This window comes from Apus apus, chromosome 6 (genome assembly GCF_020740795.1).
Source record: "Apus apus isolate bApuApu2 chromosome 6, bApuApu2.pri.cur, whole genome shotgun sequence".
Classification (NCBI taxonomy): domain Eukaryota; kingdom Metazoa; phylum Chordata; class Aves; order Apodiformes; family Apodidae; genus Apus; species Apus apus.
In genome coordinates this window covers 29,261,232-29,279,035 of record NC_067287.1, presented here as the reverse complement: position 1 = coordinate 29,279,035, position 17,804 = coordinate 29,261,232, and the positions used below count along the sequence as shown (strand labels likewise).

At 43.6% G+C, this 17,804-nt stretch overlaps 1 protein-coding gene across 2 annotated transcripts in view; it reads left to right on the top strand.

Moving 5' to 3' along the window:
• The window catches only part of PLCL1 (phospholipase C like 1 (inactive)), a 190,015-nt gene extending 172,913 nt beyond the window's left edge, over positions 1-17,102 (top strand). For both annotated transcript variants that reach the window (XM_051623427.1, XM_051623426.1), the window contains exon 6: positions 15,346-17,102. In XM_051623427.1, coding sequence (XP_051479387.1) covers positions 15,346-15,528 — 183 coding nt within the window. In that variant the 3' untranslated portion in view covers positions 15,529-17,102. The remainder of the gene's footprint in view (positions 1-15,345) is intronic.
• The last annotated feature ends 702 nt before the right edge of the window (positions 17,103-17,804 follow it).

Sequence of the window (17,804 nt, the reverse complement as noted above, 5' to 3'; positions counted from 1 at the left end):
TAAATACTGGGCTCACATTATTCCATGTATCTTCATCTCCAGATGTCCCTAGATAAGTATGTTTTGAAGGTGGTTATCCCAAAGGCTCTTTTTCTGGTGAGGCTAAGTGTCTCTCCTGCTGTCTTGTCCCCACATTTCCTTTGTTGATGCAGTTGAGAGTGGTGCTTCTAACTTTTTAACCTCTCTAGACTGTGCCCTGGCTACTGGTGAAGGATCTGCTGCCTCACTGTGAGACTAGCTCAGCTGCAGCTGAGATTGGCTGAGCCTATTGGTCTGTGATAGAGTGCCAGATTTTAAAATGTGAGAAACACAGAGCTGCTTTAATAGTTCACATAATTACTAGATCAGGTTGATGTCTTAGATGTTAACTGAAGGAGAAAAAAGAAAAAAATAACATGAGACTGCTAGCTTTCTGAGAGAGTGCTGAAGAGGGGGGAAAGTTCCAGCAAGGTCAACATCATTTATCGTTGCAAATGCCAACCAGCAGTTTATTTAAAAGTGAAGTAAAAGGTGAGGAAGGAGAGGTTGTTCCTTATTGGGGTGTGAGAAGTCCAGAGGAGCAACATGGGAGCGCATCCCAGCTTTGGTGCTAGTTTGGAGAGCAAAGCCTATGCTCCTGGCCCTCAGACCATGCCACAGGGCTTGTCCATTTACTGGGAGGTGTTTCCAGATTTTTCTGGGTTAGGCGGATTTAGAGTCTTTTAAATGATATTGAGTTACAAGATAAGGAGGTAGAAGTGTGTGATTCACATGCAAAGCTGTTTTGGTCAGTGTATTTTGTAAACCAACAGAACAAAAACATGTAATGATGTTAGGCATGTCCTTCGGACACATAGCAAGGTGCTGTTCTCTGCTTATTCAGTTGGTAAATGCCCCTCACTCTCCCCCACACTGGTCACAGTGCTGCCTTTTGCCTTTCTTGCCCAGGCCCAAAGGCAGGAGCCAGAGCTCTTTAAAAGTCACTTAGACTTGGTGGATTTTGTCAGTTGTATCTGGTGATGGAAACTTCTCAAGTTACTTCGACATGTGTATCAGGGTAAAAGGCATGTAATCCCAGTCTCTCAGTTAATCAACTGGAATATCCTGTTCCTTTTGGCTGTCAGCCTCCCTGCCAGGCTTTGCTCTGGGGAGGATGTAGTAAGTGGTCTCGAAGTACAGCATGGCTTCTCTGGGAACCTGGCTGCTCCCTGTGAGATTTTGAAGACCTCATGGTGTTTCTGACAAGGTCTCTGTTTTCCTGGCCAAGGAAAATTTCAATATGGGAATTGGGTTTAGAACAAATTAAATACTCACGTGTGTTTAAAATATATATGAAGGCCACCCAGACAGTCTTCAATCTACAAGAACCAAATGCTGGCTAAAGCAGGGGCTGGTGGGGGAAGTGAGAGCAGTGATGACCAGAGTTCACAGCTCTTGCTCCTTCATGATACTGTGAAGAGATGTGTTAGGGCATTGAGTCTCAGGATGGCTTGGCAAAGAGGAGAGATTTTGTCCTGCATTAGTAAGTTATTTCTGGGTTTTTGTCCAATAATGTCACAGCAGGAGTTTTTCACTGACTGGCAAGAAGCAATTGTCCGGACATTTGGATCAGGCAAAGTCAGTGTTTAACCATGCAGGCAGAGGGATCTGTGTGCACCTGATGCTTTTGAGGAGCAGGACTCACCTCCTTACCTTGCATGGCACCCACTAGACGAAGCCCAGTTAATAGTTTCTATTTATTCAAGGAGCATGCACCATTTTTTTTACTTTTCTACAGCCTTTAACAGCTATTTGGGTACATAAAAAAACAGATTGGAAGGACCTGTGAGAGGCTTCGTAGTTCTTCCTTCTGCCCCAGAGCAGCAGCAAATTGAATATGTAGCCACTGTGGATCTAAGCGCTGCTCAAATCTTTAGCATGGAAGATGCTTGGAATGAGGCTGTGGTGTTCTTCATGGTGACATCTGCTGTCCAGGGGACCCAGGTACCTTGGGGATCCCTATGTGGGATCAAGGGGTAGCTATGTGGGATGTGGCACTGCTGTGCTCCAGCTGGTGGGGCAGAGTCCATCACAGCCCGAGCTGGTCTGCTATTGTCTGTCTTCTCTACCAACCTAGCAGGGATTTCAGCAGCTGGGTGTGAAGGCCAGCTACTCTTGTGGGTGTGGGTCATCCAGTTCAAAGACTGTGTAGCTGGAAGAGCAATTAATAACGTTCAGGTAATGATGTGTGAATACGATGTTTGTTCTCTGAATGCTGCTCTGAGTAGTAACAAGATTATCACATATGAGTGGGTTATTTGAAAAATCAGGTAGGATTACAAATGTTTTGAGGGAACTTGTCTTCTAAGGAAAAGGAGCTACTCCTCCATGTATGTGCACCTGAGCAGAATTCAGCTGGAAAATGGGTAGTACTGAGGTGGCTGGTAAAAAAAGATGGCAATGAAATAAGGTCTGTAGGTGGTTCCCTACAAAAGGAAGATTGTATGTGTGTAAAATCTGGATCAGTGTCATCTCCCATCCTTTGGAGGAGGAGACAGGGAAGGCAGGAACTGCAATTGGCATAGGAGCTTCAGCAAATTCTGCCACCATCCTCTCCCCTGCAATGGTGACTTTCATCTGAGACACAGATATCAAAAACTGCCATACCTGGCAGTGGAGTTAATTAACACAGCCTGGAAGATGTGGAAGTTGGGAATCTTGTTTATGCCAGTCTGACAACATGACCTCATTCAGAGGAATTAAAAGGGCTGTAACAAAAGTATGAGTTTCAGCAGAAATTCACACAATTTCTTGCTTTTATCTGTCAATGGCTGTACCAGCAAAGAAAGAAAGAAAATGAGCAGCTGCCTCTGTGAAGTGTGAAGGATGGTATCATAGCCCAGGCTGAGCTGGCAGCCCTGCCAGCTAGGCATTGTGTTGGAAGGGCTGCAGCCTCTTCTCAGGGTCCTTCTCACCTCTGGGCTTGTGCACTGGGCAGTGCTCCTGTCCCTGCACCAGGCACTAGTTGATGAGGGGCTTAGAGAGACCTTTTCCTTCCCAGGTTGGCAGTGTCCCATGGTACCTTAACTGGATGATTATTCATGACACCGAAGACCTCAATTATCTTTTTCTTTGCTCTCTGACATTCACTGTTTGTGGTATTTCAGGGAGGTCGGCTAAGCAGAGTGGTATTCTTCATGTACTGAGACACATAAAATGGATGGTTTTTCTTGGACTCAAAGACTTAAGTATTGTTTAGAAAACTCTAGTTATTGCTTTATACAACTTGGAGGATTCCTGATGTCACTGAATATATGAGAAGAGAGATACAGTTGCATGTTTATTATTGAAAAGACACGTTATGTTTTTAAATGGTTTCAGTTGTATTTTAACCTCAATTATTTAGCAAATTAACTTTACAACCTATAAATTGCTTCTGCTGTGCTCATCTCATCCCTCCTCAGCTAGCACACATTGCTGCTTCTGGCCCCCATACAGATGATGCTCATTGTCCCTACCAGGTTTTTGTCTTCCTCGTGCTTTAAACTATTGAATGCCATTTTGAACCCACCTCATGTGTCCTGAAAAAGGCATGGTGGAACCATTATTGCTTCAGGGCTAATAAAATGCTGGTAAACTCCCTTTGTTTTTCTCCAGACTTGGATCTTGTGTATCAGTTCAGTGTCCTGCCAAATTTAGGGTAACCCACAGGTTCTGGAAGGTTTTTTACCCAAAGTGTTCCTAAACTGTTAAATTCCCTGTTTATTTTAGATGTGGGTCTTTGTGCCTCTGGGCAGCTTCTCCTCCCAGCAGCCTGTGTGCATTGCTGTTGTACAAAGGAGCATGTGTCTGAGCAAAGGGCTCAGTTTCTAGGTGGTCCATAGGGGGAACAAGAGGGAGCACTGCCTGAAGCCTCCATCTGCAATCGTTACTGAATTTCTGTAGGGCTGTTGAGTATCAGGGAGATCTGGGGTACAGATTTGCACCTGGGGAGAGGACGTTAAGAGAGGAGTGCTTGTACATTGTTTTTTTCTCCAACGTTTGCTTATTGCTAAATCTGAATTGTGCCATTCTCTGGGAGCTGTAAACTGGTGCTAGCCTGAAGCAGTTACGTTTCAGTGTAAGCGTTTGTGTGTGCCAAGAGGTTTAATGTCTTCTAAAAATTACCTTTGTGGTATATTTTGAGCTCTTTACAGCTACTGTCAGCAGATTATGTATCGTTTCCAAGTGCTTATAAATGATGTGAAGTTGACTGCCCTTTTTGTTATGTGAATTACGTGCCAGCATCTACAAAAGCCCACTCCCTGCGGGGAATGGGTATCTCAGTGAAGCTAATTCCCTGGGGGAGTTCAAGAGGTGATGAAAGCTGCCGTTTTCCTCCATCAAACTCCTCTTGCCACGTGTCAGGATGTGCATAATGGGATTGCTTGTGCATAATGACCTTGGATTTCTACACTTGCCTGAGTTACAGGAGTGAGGGGAGCTGAACTATGAATCCAGCAAGCAGCACTTTGCTGGGATGACCTTCCCCATGTCATTGTGCCACTCCAGCTTCCATTACTGCCCCCTGACACAGAAAAGGGAAAATGTTCATCCACACTGCTAACATATTCCGAGGACTGCAGTTAAAGAAACAAAATGCTATTTAACTCGGTGGTAGTATTGATCATTTCTGTAGTGTGGATCCACCAGCAGTAGGGGGCTGCAGAGCAGAGTTCTGTGTTAACATATATGATTATTGTCAATATGGACCCACAGGGAGGGCTTTTACAGTTGGTTGAAAGCCACAAACTGCATTAAATGGAACTTGTAGGTGTTCACCGAGGCCAGGCATTCTTTCTGCAGCAATCCTGGTAGATCCCACAAACCCTAAAAGTGGCATGTGTTCCCAAAAACTTGCAGGGAGCTAAGGAAATTGGAGGCCCTAGTGCTGGTGGGTAGGGAAGTAAGCTTTACTGTATAAACAACAGACTAGTAAACTACAATCTTGTATGTTGTATCCTTGACAGCTACAGTAATCTTTTGCCTGGATCAGATGAAATCGAGTGCAAGGTGACAAACCCTGCAGGAGCTAAAGGTCATTTCCCCAGGTACAGGTGGGAACCATTTGGGGAAAAAAGCTGAGACAAAACCAAGGATTCTGTTGCAGTTGGCAGCTGCTGTTTATTTTTAGATCACAAAAAGAAAAAGATGGCATTGCTTATGTCAGGTAGGCTGTCTATGTGAGAGAGCATAACAGTTTGTTAAAAAGGCCTGTAAAGCCTCCTGTGTTACAGATGAGTCTCGTAATGGCAGGAGGAGCCTTGCTGATATGCTGTGGATGCTCTGAAGTGATAGAGCAGGGAGTGACAATAATTGCCATTAAGTGCTCTGTAGTGCTCTCACTCTGTGTCACCTGGGCTCCTGCTCCAGCGCACCAGTGACCTGCCCATGCTGCTGTACCTGGCAGCAGGGAGGTGGTGAGACACAGGAAGGATCTGAAAAAGCACCTTATTTTTTTTGTTGTTTACATTTTCAAGCAGTGACAGAGGTGGTGGAAGCTGCACAGCTCAGCCTGAGGGGCCTAAAATAGCAGCCTGGTATGAAGGGCTGGGACTGGAGGCTGTCAGCAGCACCAGGAGAAGGATGGTTTCCTTCAGAGAATGGCTCGGTGATCTGAAGCTGGGTAGTCTAAATGAATCCTCTCAAATTCTTAGCAGTAACTGTGGAGGTATCACTACAGCCCTCTGTATCAGGCTTAAAAATTGAGTTCAATTTTGCTGAAAAGTATTATTTTCTGTGGCATGGCATTGTAATGAGTTGGAAATCATGCTTATTCAGTTTCCCTCATTGACATTTTGGGGCAATGAATGTGTAAATGAATAGTATGGTCCCCACCCTGCACCACTTACTTTTGTGCTTGGCTCACTCTGTTTGCATCCATTCACATCCTTACTGCAGAGTTCTCATGTCCAGCCATGCCCATTTCTGACCCTTTCCAATTTTCTTCTCTCCTCCCAGTCACTTTGTTTCAGTAGATCTCTGTCTGCTGAGTCAGTGTGGTGCTTACAGAAATAACCGTACCCACCCCTGTTTGTACTCAATTTCACATCTGCACTAGGAGGGCTTCAGCATAAAGTTGTTTGTGGTCTGTGCTACTTGTGAACCGGTGAGGAACTGAGGGCCCACAGCACCTTGTTGAAGCAAGGAGAGCAGCCAAACCAGAGGGGTGTCATGCTGCCTCTGGGGGAGTAGGAATGGAGAGCACAGGTGGTTTCTGCACATTCCTGTGCCCCAGTCAGCTGGGAATGTTTGCCAGCTGCCACCACAGCACGCATTTGCAAACCATATAGTTGCTAGAGAAATTAGTGTTTGTGCCAAGCAGTTACTCAGAGATGAGAAGAGAAAGGAGTTGTATTCAGGAATAAGCACTGCATGAGTATGATCTGTTACCTGTCGAGAAATGCTGCACTCTCACTAGCATAATTTAATTTCATCTTAATTACTTTATTTCATTTTATTAGATTATCAGCATTAAGGACAGATGCAGGTTGTTTGGGATTTGTTTTTTTTTTTAGCTATTGCCCTAAGCAGTGGTCTAAGGAGACCAGTAAGTATTTGTGCCACGTATGATGTAGCACTTCCCTCTGTCCTGCCCAAAAAACCCACTGGAAAACCAAATTAAAAAACCCCAAAACCACATGGATGCCTGTTGTCTTCAGTCAAAGCAGAATCAGCTCTGGGATGGTCAGTAAAGCCTTTCCAGCTTCTGATGAAGTGAATGGACATTTTGCTGTCAACACTTACGAAGAAGGACATGATTTTGACACTGACTGTATGTGGCTCCAGCCTGTGAGTCAGTATGGAGGGTGGCAGGGGGGTGAGGGGTGCCAGCTAACCCCAGCCAAGTGTTTTGTCAGGGGTTGCTTTGCACAGGTGTTTTTTTAGCTGCAAAATGTATCTCTTCCTGCAGCTGGTCATTTTACTCACAAAAACTCTGCCCTTTCTGCCTCATTTTTCTTCCCCTTGTTTTGTTTTTCTGGGACTCTCTGGACTTCACTGGAGTTACCAGATGGTGCTGGTACATGTGAGGAATTGGGTTTTGTGACCAAAGGAGGACTCAAAGCTGTATGTCCAGGCATTTATTTCTGATTTCCATCTCATGTATCAAACATAATGCCCCAATTTCTTCAATAATGTGGGGTTTACATAGTATTGATTGTGCAGTCCTGGGCTCCCAGCCAACCCTTTGATTGCAAACTTAACACCAGAAAAAAGGCAGGCTCCTAGTGTGGAGGGGTTGACAGCAAGAGTCTGTATGTTTGTGGCTGTGCTTGCAAACTGTCTGCTAGATGTAGTGCCTGAGAGACACACAAGCAGCTGAACTGCTCAGCACATGGCTATAATGGCAATTTTTCTGAAAGCAAATTCCTGCTGCAACACAGTTACAGGCAGTCAGTGTTCACATTCACTGCTTTTGACAGCCTGATAGATGCTAATTTAATTTAAACGCCCAGATGAGAGAGAAGCAAGAGGCATTTAAAAAAAAAAAAAAAAAAAGCCCACCTTTTCTTTTACATAAAATGCCTGCATAAAGGAATAGATTAGTAGCCATACAGTGCAGTCGATTTTCAAGACCCCGTGGATTTCAGTGGAGAGCTCTGTTAAAAGATCAATAGGGAATGCTACAGCATGAGTGCTTTGCCTCTTAGGCTTTCAGGCAAATGCTCAACATTAATTCATTCTCAGGCTTTGGTCCAGGGCCAGTAGGTTTTGGGAGGGCACTTGACTGTGCTTCAGAGAGCCAACTGGCCATGTATGTCCTTTGCCTTTATTTCATTAGGCAAATCCTGTAAGAGGATCACAAATACAGACCGTCTTTCCAAAGTTGCCATGGCCGTACAAGGCAGTGGTGCACTCATGCTGGCAGGGCCAGCAGCAGAATCAGAAAGTTTTCTAAATATTTGTTTATTTGGTAATTGCATTACTGTTTTTGAGGTTCTACTTGTACAACGGAAGTGTTTTGTTAATTTCCACCTCTCAGGCTGCCCTCAAGGTCTGTGTTTGGCTGTGTCACACGACTTCAGAATATACAAGTGGTGGGCTGGCAGTTTTATAATAAACCAGGAGCCTTGCCCAGTGAGGTGTCGAGGGGGCTGTCTCTCAGTATCCAGCACAACCATTTAGATTTTAGTTGTGCCTTTCCAACAGCTGGAAAAAGAGGTGAAAAATGCTGTGGGCATTTTTAAAAGGAGTGCCAATACTGGCAGAGGCAGATGGTGTTCCCTCTTCCCAGCTGCTCACATCACTGCCTTGTGCTCTGGGATTGACCTATTGGCTGCACAATGAACTGTCACTGTCCTCCTAGAAAACTAGCCAGGCTAATGCAGAACATCTGTGTAGATCCCTGTTTTTAATCATCCTCTCCAATGCAGGCCTTTGGGGTGAGACCCAATGGCAAATGAAATCAGTTTTAAAGTTTTGGGGTGTGCACGGGATGGCCCAACAATGAACAACTGCTTGTTTGGTCTAGTTGGGGATTTTAAATATAAGTAGCCAAAATCAGATGGATATGGTTTTCAGATAACCTGGATATTGCTCTTAATACTCCACAGTTACAATTTTAGTCTCAGGCTCTGTCCCTGCATCAGAGTACTCATCTGCAGTCACAAAACCATTGGGTGTGTTAACCAAGTAGTCCAGCCCCTGGCCACCATGAGGAATCACAGTAGAGCCAAAAGTGAAGATTTGATCTGTATTACAAGTTAGGACCATTCCAATTCCTACTATTGTAATGATTTATTCATTTTTATTAACCTCTTCTGTGTTCCTTTGCTATGGTATCTGAACAGCTACTATGGCTGCAGAGATCTGTGCTGGAAGAGGACTGGATTAATGTGCTGGAACCTGCTGAGTGTTCAGGACAAGCCAAATGAGCTCTGTGGAGAGACAGGAATCCAGATTCCTACCTATTTTTTCCTTGAACTACTGAGAGCCCCTTCTGCTTTTGTACAGGTTGCTCCTGACCAGGCTGCTTTGGAGTTGCTGTGTGAATTTTATCAACCACTTGGCGTATTTCAGGTGCTTTTTGAGTGGTATCTGGGGAGATGGTTATCACTTGGCTGTTCACCCAGCAGTTGTCCTTAAGAAAGGTGCTTGCTGGGCAGGAGGCTGCTGGCCAAAATGAATCACCTTAGAGATCTGTACCATGGCAAGTTGGCTGCCCTTGAGGCTGCCACTGCTGCTTGCAGGTGTGGTTTAATTTCTGACTCTTAACAGGAATTTTTTTCCCCTGCATAAGAAATAAAACAGTTGGGACACACAGTGTAACTGAGGCTGGTTCTGCTCTCCTGGTGTTTTTCCTGGGGAAATGAGCTTGAGTTTCTTTCAGGTCTCTGAACCTGCTCAGCCTATTGTGTAACAAGAGACAGGCAGGAAAGCCTGGAGCCAGCATCTGTATGGCTGGGTCATGAAACAAATGAAGAAAGGATGAAGTGAGGGTAATATGGGTTAGATACAGAGATACTAGGAAATTGTTCCTGTTAACTCTTCCTACTCCTCCCCTCTGTCTGCTTCCTCATCCTTGCTGTGCTGGATGTCCCAGCTGCTGGCTGTGATGTGTTGAGCAGGTCAGTCCTAGAGCTTCTGACCTCGTTGCTTGGCACAACCTTTGATTCAAATTTAATGCTCAACTAAAAACTCATGTTCACCCTGTTTTTATCACATAACCCTGTGTCAAAGATACACACAACAATCCGTTGCACAATAATTTCTCTTTCCTGCTCTTACTTGCTTCATATAGTGATGGCTGCCTTTCCTTGGATGGCTATTTTAATTTTCTTACATTTTAGATATGTTCTCTATGTGATATAATTAATTTTCAGCTGTTTCCTTCATGCAAATTTTTGCTAGACTCTGCTTTAGGAAATGGGAGAGAAGGTTGTGAGTAACACACTGATACACCAAAACGAGATGCTCAGTTTGATGCTTGAGCTAATTACTAGCCAATACTGTGAAGCACAGTGACTCAGGCCCCAGCGAGGACTTGGTTGGATCGTTTGACTTACATGGTAGCAAAGCTGTGGCTGCTTTCAGCCAGGTAGGAACAAGCTCTTGTATTTGGTTTAGAATTTGTATGTGGGAAGCTACCTCCAAACCCTACACCTTAAGTGAAACACCAGTGGCACTTCTTGTGCCCTCTTTTGTATTTGTGGCTTTTTAATTTTCCTGGCAGGAAGTTAATTTCTGCTATGCCAGGGCTAAAAATAAATTGGCAAGTAATGTTTGGCCCCTGCTTTTCCTGTAGGGTAACTCATTTTTACAATCCTTTCTTTTTCAGTGTGTGAGAATTGATTGTACACTTTGTATAATCTTAGTGTACAGTAATTTTTCATGCCAACATGTGCACTGTGATCTCTACAATAGAGAATAAAGCAAAGCTCTTGACAAACTATACACAGTAATAATGAAAAGGGTGGGTTTTAGAAATCTGCAATGATTGAGAAATACTTTGTATGGTTTTAGGGTACTCAGTTCTGAAATGTGGATGTAGTGTAATCAAATTCACATAAATTGTTCCCACATTTAACTGTGAAGGAGGCATGGAAAATAATCACTTCTTGTAATAAGTTTAACACAGCAGTCTAATAATTTCATTATTTCCTCCTAAGGATGACATTTTCAAAGCCATGTGCCATCATTTAATCATGTGCCTTCTTATTCATATTAGACACAATTAAAGTCCCATTATGACACTTTGAAAATGCACCCCTTGCAGTAATTGCCACATGCTCACAGAGTATCACAGCATCTCTGCAGCACTTCTGCTTTCAAGGGCCCTTGGCACAGACTGTTGGTGCCTTTACCTTACCTGTGTTACCTCTGAAATGTGGAGCTACACAGTGTTTGAAATTATGTTTGGCCCTATCTGGCTTTTACAGCCAACCACTGGTGGTCACTGGAGATTTTATTTTGTGATTAAATAATACTGTAAGAGCTTGTTTATTTGAAAAAAGTTTTAAAATAACAGTCATACCATGAGTGTGATGTGGCATGGGCAGTAAGACCTCTGTTATTTATTGTTTGTTTACTCAGCCCTTGAGGAGTGGAGAGGAAAGCTCCCATAATGTGCTGTCAGAGAATGTGTCTGCCAGGAGATAAGCAACTGTCTGCTTTAGCAAGCAGCAGATTACAAAATGGCCTTTGCAGCCACTGTTTCAGCCTCCCTGAAAACATGAGCTGTTTTGAACTCCAGGAAGGCCCTATTGCTCAGCATGGGATTTTCCACTTCACTGCGAATAAAGCAAGGCATTTGTGTGGGGCAACCTGTTGGTGCACTTCAATTCTGTACAGGCCTTCAGGGTTCTCCTGCAGCCCCGATGCTGGTGTGGGCAGCTGCCAGCACAGAGGCTTCAGGTCCTGCCTGTGTAGTAGTTGGGGTGCCCAGTACTGGTGGGTACCCAGAACTAGCAGGGTGTCATGGCCTACATGTTGCAGGGTGTTTCCTAGAAAGCATAGGAATAGAAACAGTAATTATTTATTTATGTATATTAATATATCTCTGTATTTATGTAGAAATATACATGCAACATATAAAAAACCTTCCCACAATATTTTGGAATGAACACAAAATTATGCCATTTGCCTAACCCACCTCCTTCTCTCATTTCCTCAACCTCAGAGTCTGGATTATTGTTGAATACAATGAGCTGTCGTCTTGACTCATAAAAATTTAGGAGTTTGATTTGGCAAAAAAACCAAACCAAAAATAAAAACTCAGCATATGGAATTTGTCCCTTCTGTGGCTGTTGCAGTCTACAACTACTTATGCTTCTTAAAGCCTTTCATGGGTTGTTGCTGAAACTGAACAATATTCAAAGCCCTGTCAGATTATCCTTGTTTTCTAAGTAGAATTAACCTGTCAAAGTAAAGGTTTATAATCTTACACTTGGTTGACAGGCAGCATTATTTGTACTGTAATGTTAATAAGTACTGAGGCTCCACAGTTAGTTGGAGTTAGGTACATGAAAGCTGATATTTAACGTTCCTTAACTAAACAAAAATGGGCCCCTGGGTCAGTTTTTCAAGTAGAACGCTCAACTAATCTCTTCTGGCTTAATTTAGTGTTCTGCCAAATGCTAAGCTTAACCTTTCTCACAAATATTTTTTTTCAAGAAGGCTGATAATGTCAATAGCAAAAGGGAGATAGATAGACAGACAGACAGACAGATAGATGCTGAAGTGGACTGTCATGATCTCTCTTTGTCTGGAAGATAGATGCTTTGTTTGTAAGGGCAAAGAGGATTGTTCTGTGCAGGGAGATGATCACAATGACTGATTTATGAAGGCTGACTCAAGCATTAAAGTTTACTCCATCTTCTATCCAGTATTTAGTTTGTTAAGGTGTTGACACAATTTTGCTGACATTTTTTTTTTAGGTGGATTTTGCTCATAGCCAGTTTTTCAGAGCAAACAGATGGCTTTTCAAACAGAGCATGGCCGCAGATTATTTTTTTTATGGTATGTCTAGAATTATGACAGCTCTGTCAGAGGGGGCTGGATTGTCATTAATTTTCTTGTGACAGATGATTCAAAAATCATTTTTGCTCCTTCAGCCTGCTCAAATTAACCAGCTGTTTAAAAATAAAAAATACAAGGAGACTAAGACATAAATTAGTTGGTCTGTACGTGAATGGAATTGCACTATTTTGGTAAGTCCTTCTCTGTTTTTAGATCCCTGTAAAATAAGAAAGTCTTCAAAATATTGCTTGTATGCTCAGGAGGAGCGTTTTTCTTCTTGGAACCCAGGGACATGTCATGCCTTGCCTCGGATGAAACCTGTAATCTCAATTGCCTGGTTACTTAAATGTAAAATCAGAATATACATAAGGGAGAGCTGATATGTCAGCACCCTCACACAGGGTGTGAAGTCCCTTGGCTTCTGGGGACTTCAGATACGAGTCCTGGCAGGGTGGACACCGGCTGTCATCCTCCAAGCAGGGGAGTCTCAAATCCCAAGGAGCTTCTCTTAAATAAGTGTCTTAGAGAGTCTCTAGGCAGACACCCTGAGAAAGATTCCATACTTTGCTCTCACTCTTATAAGGAAGATGACATAAAGAAGGTGACACAGATTCAACTGAAGCTCTTTGTGTCAGCTCATGAATTTGCATCTATCTGGTGTTGCTGCATGACAGGAAATCCTTCTCTGTGCTCAGCATGCATGGTTGTTGCTGCTGCCCAGGGAAACACCAGCCATGCCACAGCAGAGGACAAGCTCCTAGAAGTCTTTCCTCAGACACCTCAAATTATGGGATGCCAGGTTCTTGAGGGTGCTGGGCCTTCATCATTGCTTTTCCTTGTCTGCTCTGGCTTTCCCAAGTTTTGGGCTTAGTTGTTCTTGGTGCTGTAGGGATGGCTGTTTTGAGTTGTTCCTTGTGCGAAGGGGATTTTTCTGTTCTTGTGCATGAATACGTGGTGCCAGGTTTTGACTTAGAGAAGTTAAGGCTGCAAAGCATCATCACACCGACTTTGTCTGCATGTTGGTGCAGCCTTTACTGTCTTCAGTCCCATGTGTGTGGTGAGAAAAAAGAGCAGCCCCACAGCAGCTGGATCTCTTTCACCCTAAAACCAAATTATTTAAAACTGCATTTGTGCAGTGAAGAAGCTTCCACCCTTTTTGCTAACAATATGCCATTAATGATACTGATGTTGGATCTCTGTGCCTCTGCCATGGTGTGTTGTCCCTGTTGATACAGTCCAGCATGATTCCTGTGCTGTGTGCAGACAGGGAGACTGGGGCATGCCAGGTGCTTGAGGCAGACATGGGGCTCCTGGATTCCTGCCTGCTGCCTTTAACCATAAGATCAGTCTCTGTCCTAAAAGCAAGATCACAGTTCTGTGAAATATGTGCTGCGTAAATTATTCTTGTTTTGTTTTTCAAACCATGTCTGCTCACTGGATCTCGAGCTTATTTTTCTGTGTCTTCCCATAAGCCTCATGCTGCCAAGATACGAATCTCTTCAAAGAACTTCACACCAAATAGCACAGAGCTGCTCACGCAGTCCCAAGGCTTTCTGTTATTCACACGCTGAGCTGGATCCCCAGCATCTGGATAGTGATTTGCATTGCTCAGCAGGGACAAATCCATGCCACCAGGAGATGAGGCAATCAGGGGTGCTGGCTGCCATCCCTGGCTGATGTGGTTTCCCACGTGGTGTTTACCAGTGCAGCACGACTTTTGCAAGGCATCATTGTTTCTTCCTTGTCAACATTGTTTATAGGGGCTCAGGCAGCGCAAGTGCAGTGCCAGGCACTGGCAAAAAGAGAACTGTGCTCATTGGTGTGGGATAAATCCTTCCTCTTGGCTCTGGGAAAAGGGAGAGCAGAGAGCTGCTCCCACTGCTGGAAGGTGTCCTGCTGTGACTCCTCCAGCACATCTGGTTTGTTTTGAAAACTGAAGGAGTTGGTGATCAGTTGCCCTTTCTGTGTGCCCCAGGTTCTGCTGTAATATCTGTTGTTTCCTCTGAGATCCTGTGGTTTGCAGAGGACAGGTTAGGTTGCAGGGATGTGAATGTGACATTTCAGTGAGCAGAGGTATTCCTTCTGCATATGCATATAACCAGCTGCAGTGGGTGATGTACTTCAAGCTGTACTTTGGGGGCCATTAGGAGAAGAGCAGCTCAGTTCTTAGTGATGCTGAATTTTAATAACCAGATGCATCTCCTGGCTTTTATTTGTTTGTATCCTCCAGCATCAGAATCTTGTTGCTTTGCAGCACTTGAGATACCAATATTACATAAATATTCATTTTGGCATTTCTGAACACCAACTCCTTAATAGAAATTTCATGTAATACATTTTTCTTGATAGTTACAAATTGGATTGACATCCTGTTAGTCACTTCACCTTTACAGGCTCTGAGAAAACACCGAAGGAGGCTTTTGCTCCTGGAGTCTCTTATTCCTATTCACCTGGTTCAGAAGGGATACAGTGTGGCACTGCAGGGGTGCTGTGCTTCCTAAAAGTGCATGGTTTGGCCCACCTCTGCTAAAGGAGGGCCTGCAAATCCAGGTGCAAGGAAGGGTGGGTAACCATGTTCTCAGAGGTCACAGGCAACCCCCAGCTGGGGACATGCGGCCATTGCCATGGGGGGAGTCTGGCACCTGTCTCACTGACCTTCCCCACTATGCCGGCTGCTGAGCTGGGTACCAGGCTGCAAAAGGGGCTTCAGTCCCTTCCCCTGGGGCTGGTTTTCACAAGGAGGCAGAGGGGATTTGAGACAGGACCTGGGACCTGTTCCACAGCATCAAACAATATGTCAGAGACACGAGAGCAGAATTGCTGCTTTCAGCCTCAAGCCATGTGTGCCATCCCTGACTCTCTCCTGCGTGTCTGTCTGTGCATCCTCAGGGCCAAGGAGATCTCCTGAAGAACGCCAAGAACGAAGCTCTGGAGAACATGAAGCAGATCCAGCTGGCGTGCCTGTCGTGTGGACTGAGCAAAGCTGGAAGTGGGCACACGGATGCCAAGTCAAAACGGTGCCTGGAGGCAATCCAGGAGAAGGACACTGGAGATGAGAACGGGAGGCTGTGAGGGGAGGCAGAGCTGTCGCGCTTGTCACAGATGTCAATAACTCTAAACTATTTTTTTAAAGCATTTAAAAATTCACACAGGAATGCCCTCTACAGGGTGTTGATAGTATTAAAATCCTCACAATGTCAGTATTTTAATGCAGTTAATTTATCTAAGTTAAACTCTGGTAGTGAGATTTCTAATGAAGCCGAGCTGTCTGTGTGCACGTGCCTGTGTGCACATGCAAATCCTGTAGACACCTTTCATGCATTACATTTGCCATTTGCTAATTTATTCCTTTGTCATCTTTGAATAGGCCTGTTCATTCTGAAGATCAAAACAAATAGGGAGTACTTGTATCATTTTTGTGCTTTATTTGACTCTCCAGCTCTTATCATTTAATCTACAGGTTACATTGCTGTTACGCTGCTTAGACAAACAAGATACAACAACAAACGTTACTGACAGCTGTTTTTGTGAGGGCAAAAGCAGTGGTTAACTGAAGATCTTGAACTTGATTTTTAATGAACAATTCAGACCACATAAAGAAGATACTAAATGGTCAGAATTGATGGATAGATTATGATTAGATTTGAAGTGTATGTTTCACTGAATTTTAGCAAACTACTTTTCAGGATAAACCCAGATAGCACATACTAATGCAAGAACTAGCTGATTTATGTCATTCCAGTAAATCATTGCTATCTTGTAGATCTGTAGGACAGATACAGTCTTTGCTGATAGGCATGAACTCGTGCAGTAATGAACATAGCTAGTCAGCCCCTTAGCTACGAGGAGAGCTGTGATTGTCCTTTGGTGATCATGAACTCTGAAGGTGAGTTTTAGGCTGTTCTGAAACACCCAGTGGTGCCAGTACTGGGACGAGGGTTTTACAGATTTTATAAACTGTGAACTTTACTGCAAGAGGTGTGAGTGGTCAGATCATGGTTGCCACCTTTTGCTTTAGATGTTGAAGTCAGCTGAATGAAGCAAGCAGGATCTGGCCTTACATTGTTGTGGTTAAGAATCACACCGTGCTAGAAATTTGAAGCAAGGCTGCAAAACTGTTACAGATAATAATGCAGAGAAATAGCTTGGGGGAAAAAAATATGTGGGGTACCAGCATTTTTGTGCAGCAGTTGCAAATATCCTGACACATGTAATATTTTAGGGTAGTTCAGAGAATTGGATGCCTCCTTGTTCTGCTGTAGGAAGGAGACAGAGAATGTCACGAAGTAATGTGTCCTCATCCCTCCCAGTGTCATGCTCATGTATGCTCTCACAACATTCATTTCAATTGTTTTAAGTACTGTGCTTGAGTGTAGTATTTGTGTTACCTTTAACAGGACTAAATGTTTTATGGTTATAAAAAAGACTATATTTATTTAAAGCATTGCTTTTATTTTGAAAAGCTACTTTTAAAATTAATTTTATTAACGAATATGCTAATTTTCAGAACTTAACAAAAAGTAATTACTGAGAGTTTGACCATTGGATAATCTTATATAGCTATTGTGTTAAGTTATTTTTGACTTCTTAGTAACACTATTATGTTCATGTTGCACCTTACTGAGAGAGTAAAGCTATGAAACAACTTTGATCCATGTTTTTATAGTGACTTAGCACAGAAGGTAACCTGTGAGACTTGGATAAAGATGGGTTAGAGTGGCTAAGCTGCTTGAGAAAAGATCTTGCTCTAATAGGAACTGTATTATTGCAAAGTCTATCACACAGATGCCTTAAATACCAGTTCAGTAAAACCTGCCATACTTATTCAGATCCAGCCCTAAATTCTCTGTTTGTCTCTCCATTAGATGATGATTATATACTCAGCCTTATTTGAGATCTGGAGAGGGGTGTCTTTTGTGTTTTAGGCAAGGCATAAAGCCCAGACCAATGGTCTAAATGTGCAGGTTCACATTTTGCCCTCCTGGGTTACCTTCTTCATTTCAACATGGGTTGCATTTATATGATAAACAGCATTTGGCCTTCAGCATTGTCACGATTTAGGCCCAGGCAGCAACAAAGAACCACGCGGCTGCTCACTCCCTCCTCCCTGTGGGATGGGGAGAAAATATAAAAGCTCAGGGGTCCAGACGAGGACGGGGAGAGCACTCGCCAGTCACGGTCATGGGGAAAACAAACTCGACTTGGGCAGGGAAAGAAAGAAAAGAAAAAAAAAAAGGTCACCAATCAAATCAGAACAGGACAATGAGAAACAAAACCAGATCTTTAAAATACCTTCCCCTACCGCTGCCTTTCTTCCCAGGCCCCAATCCCTCCCGATTTCTCTCCCT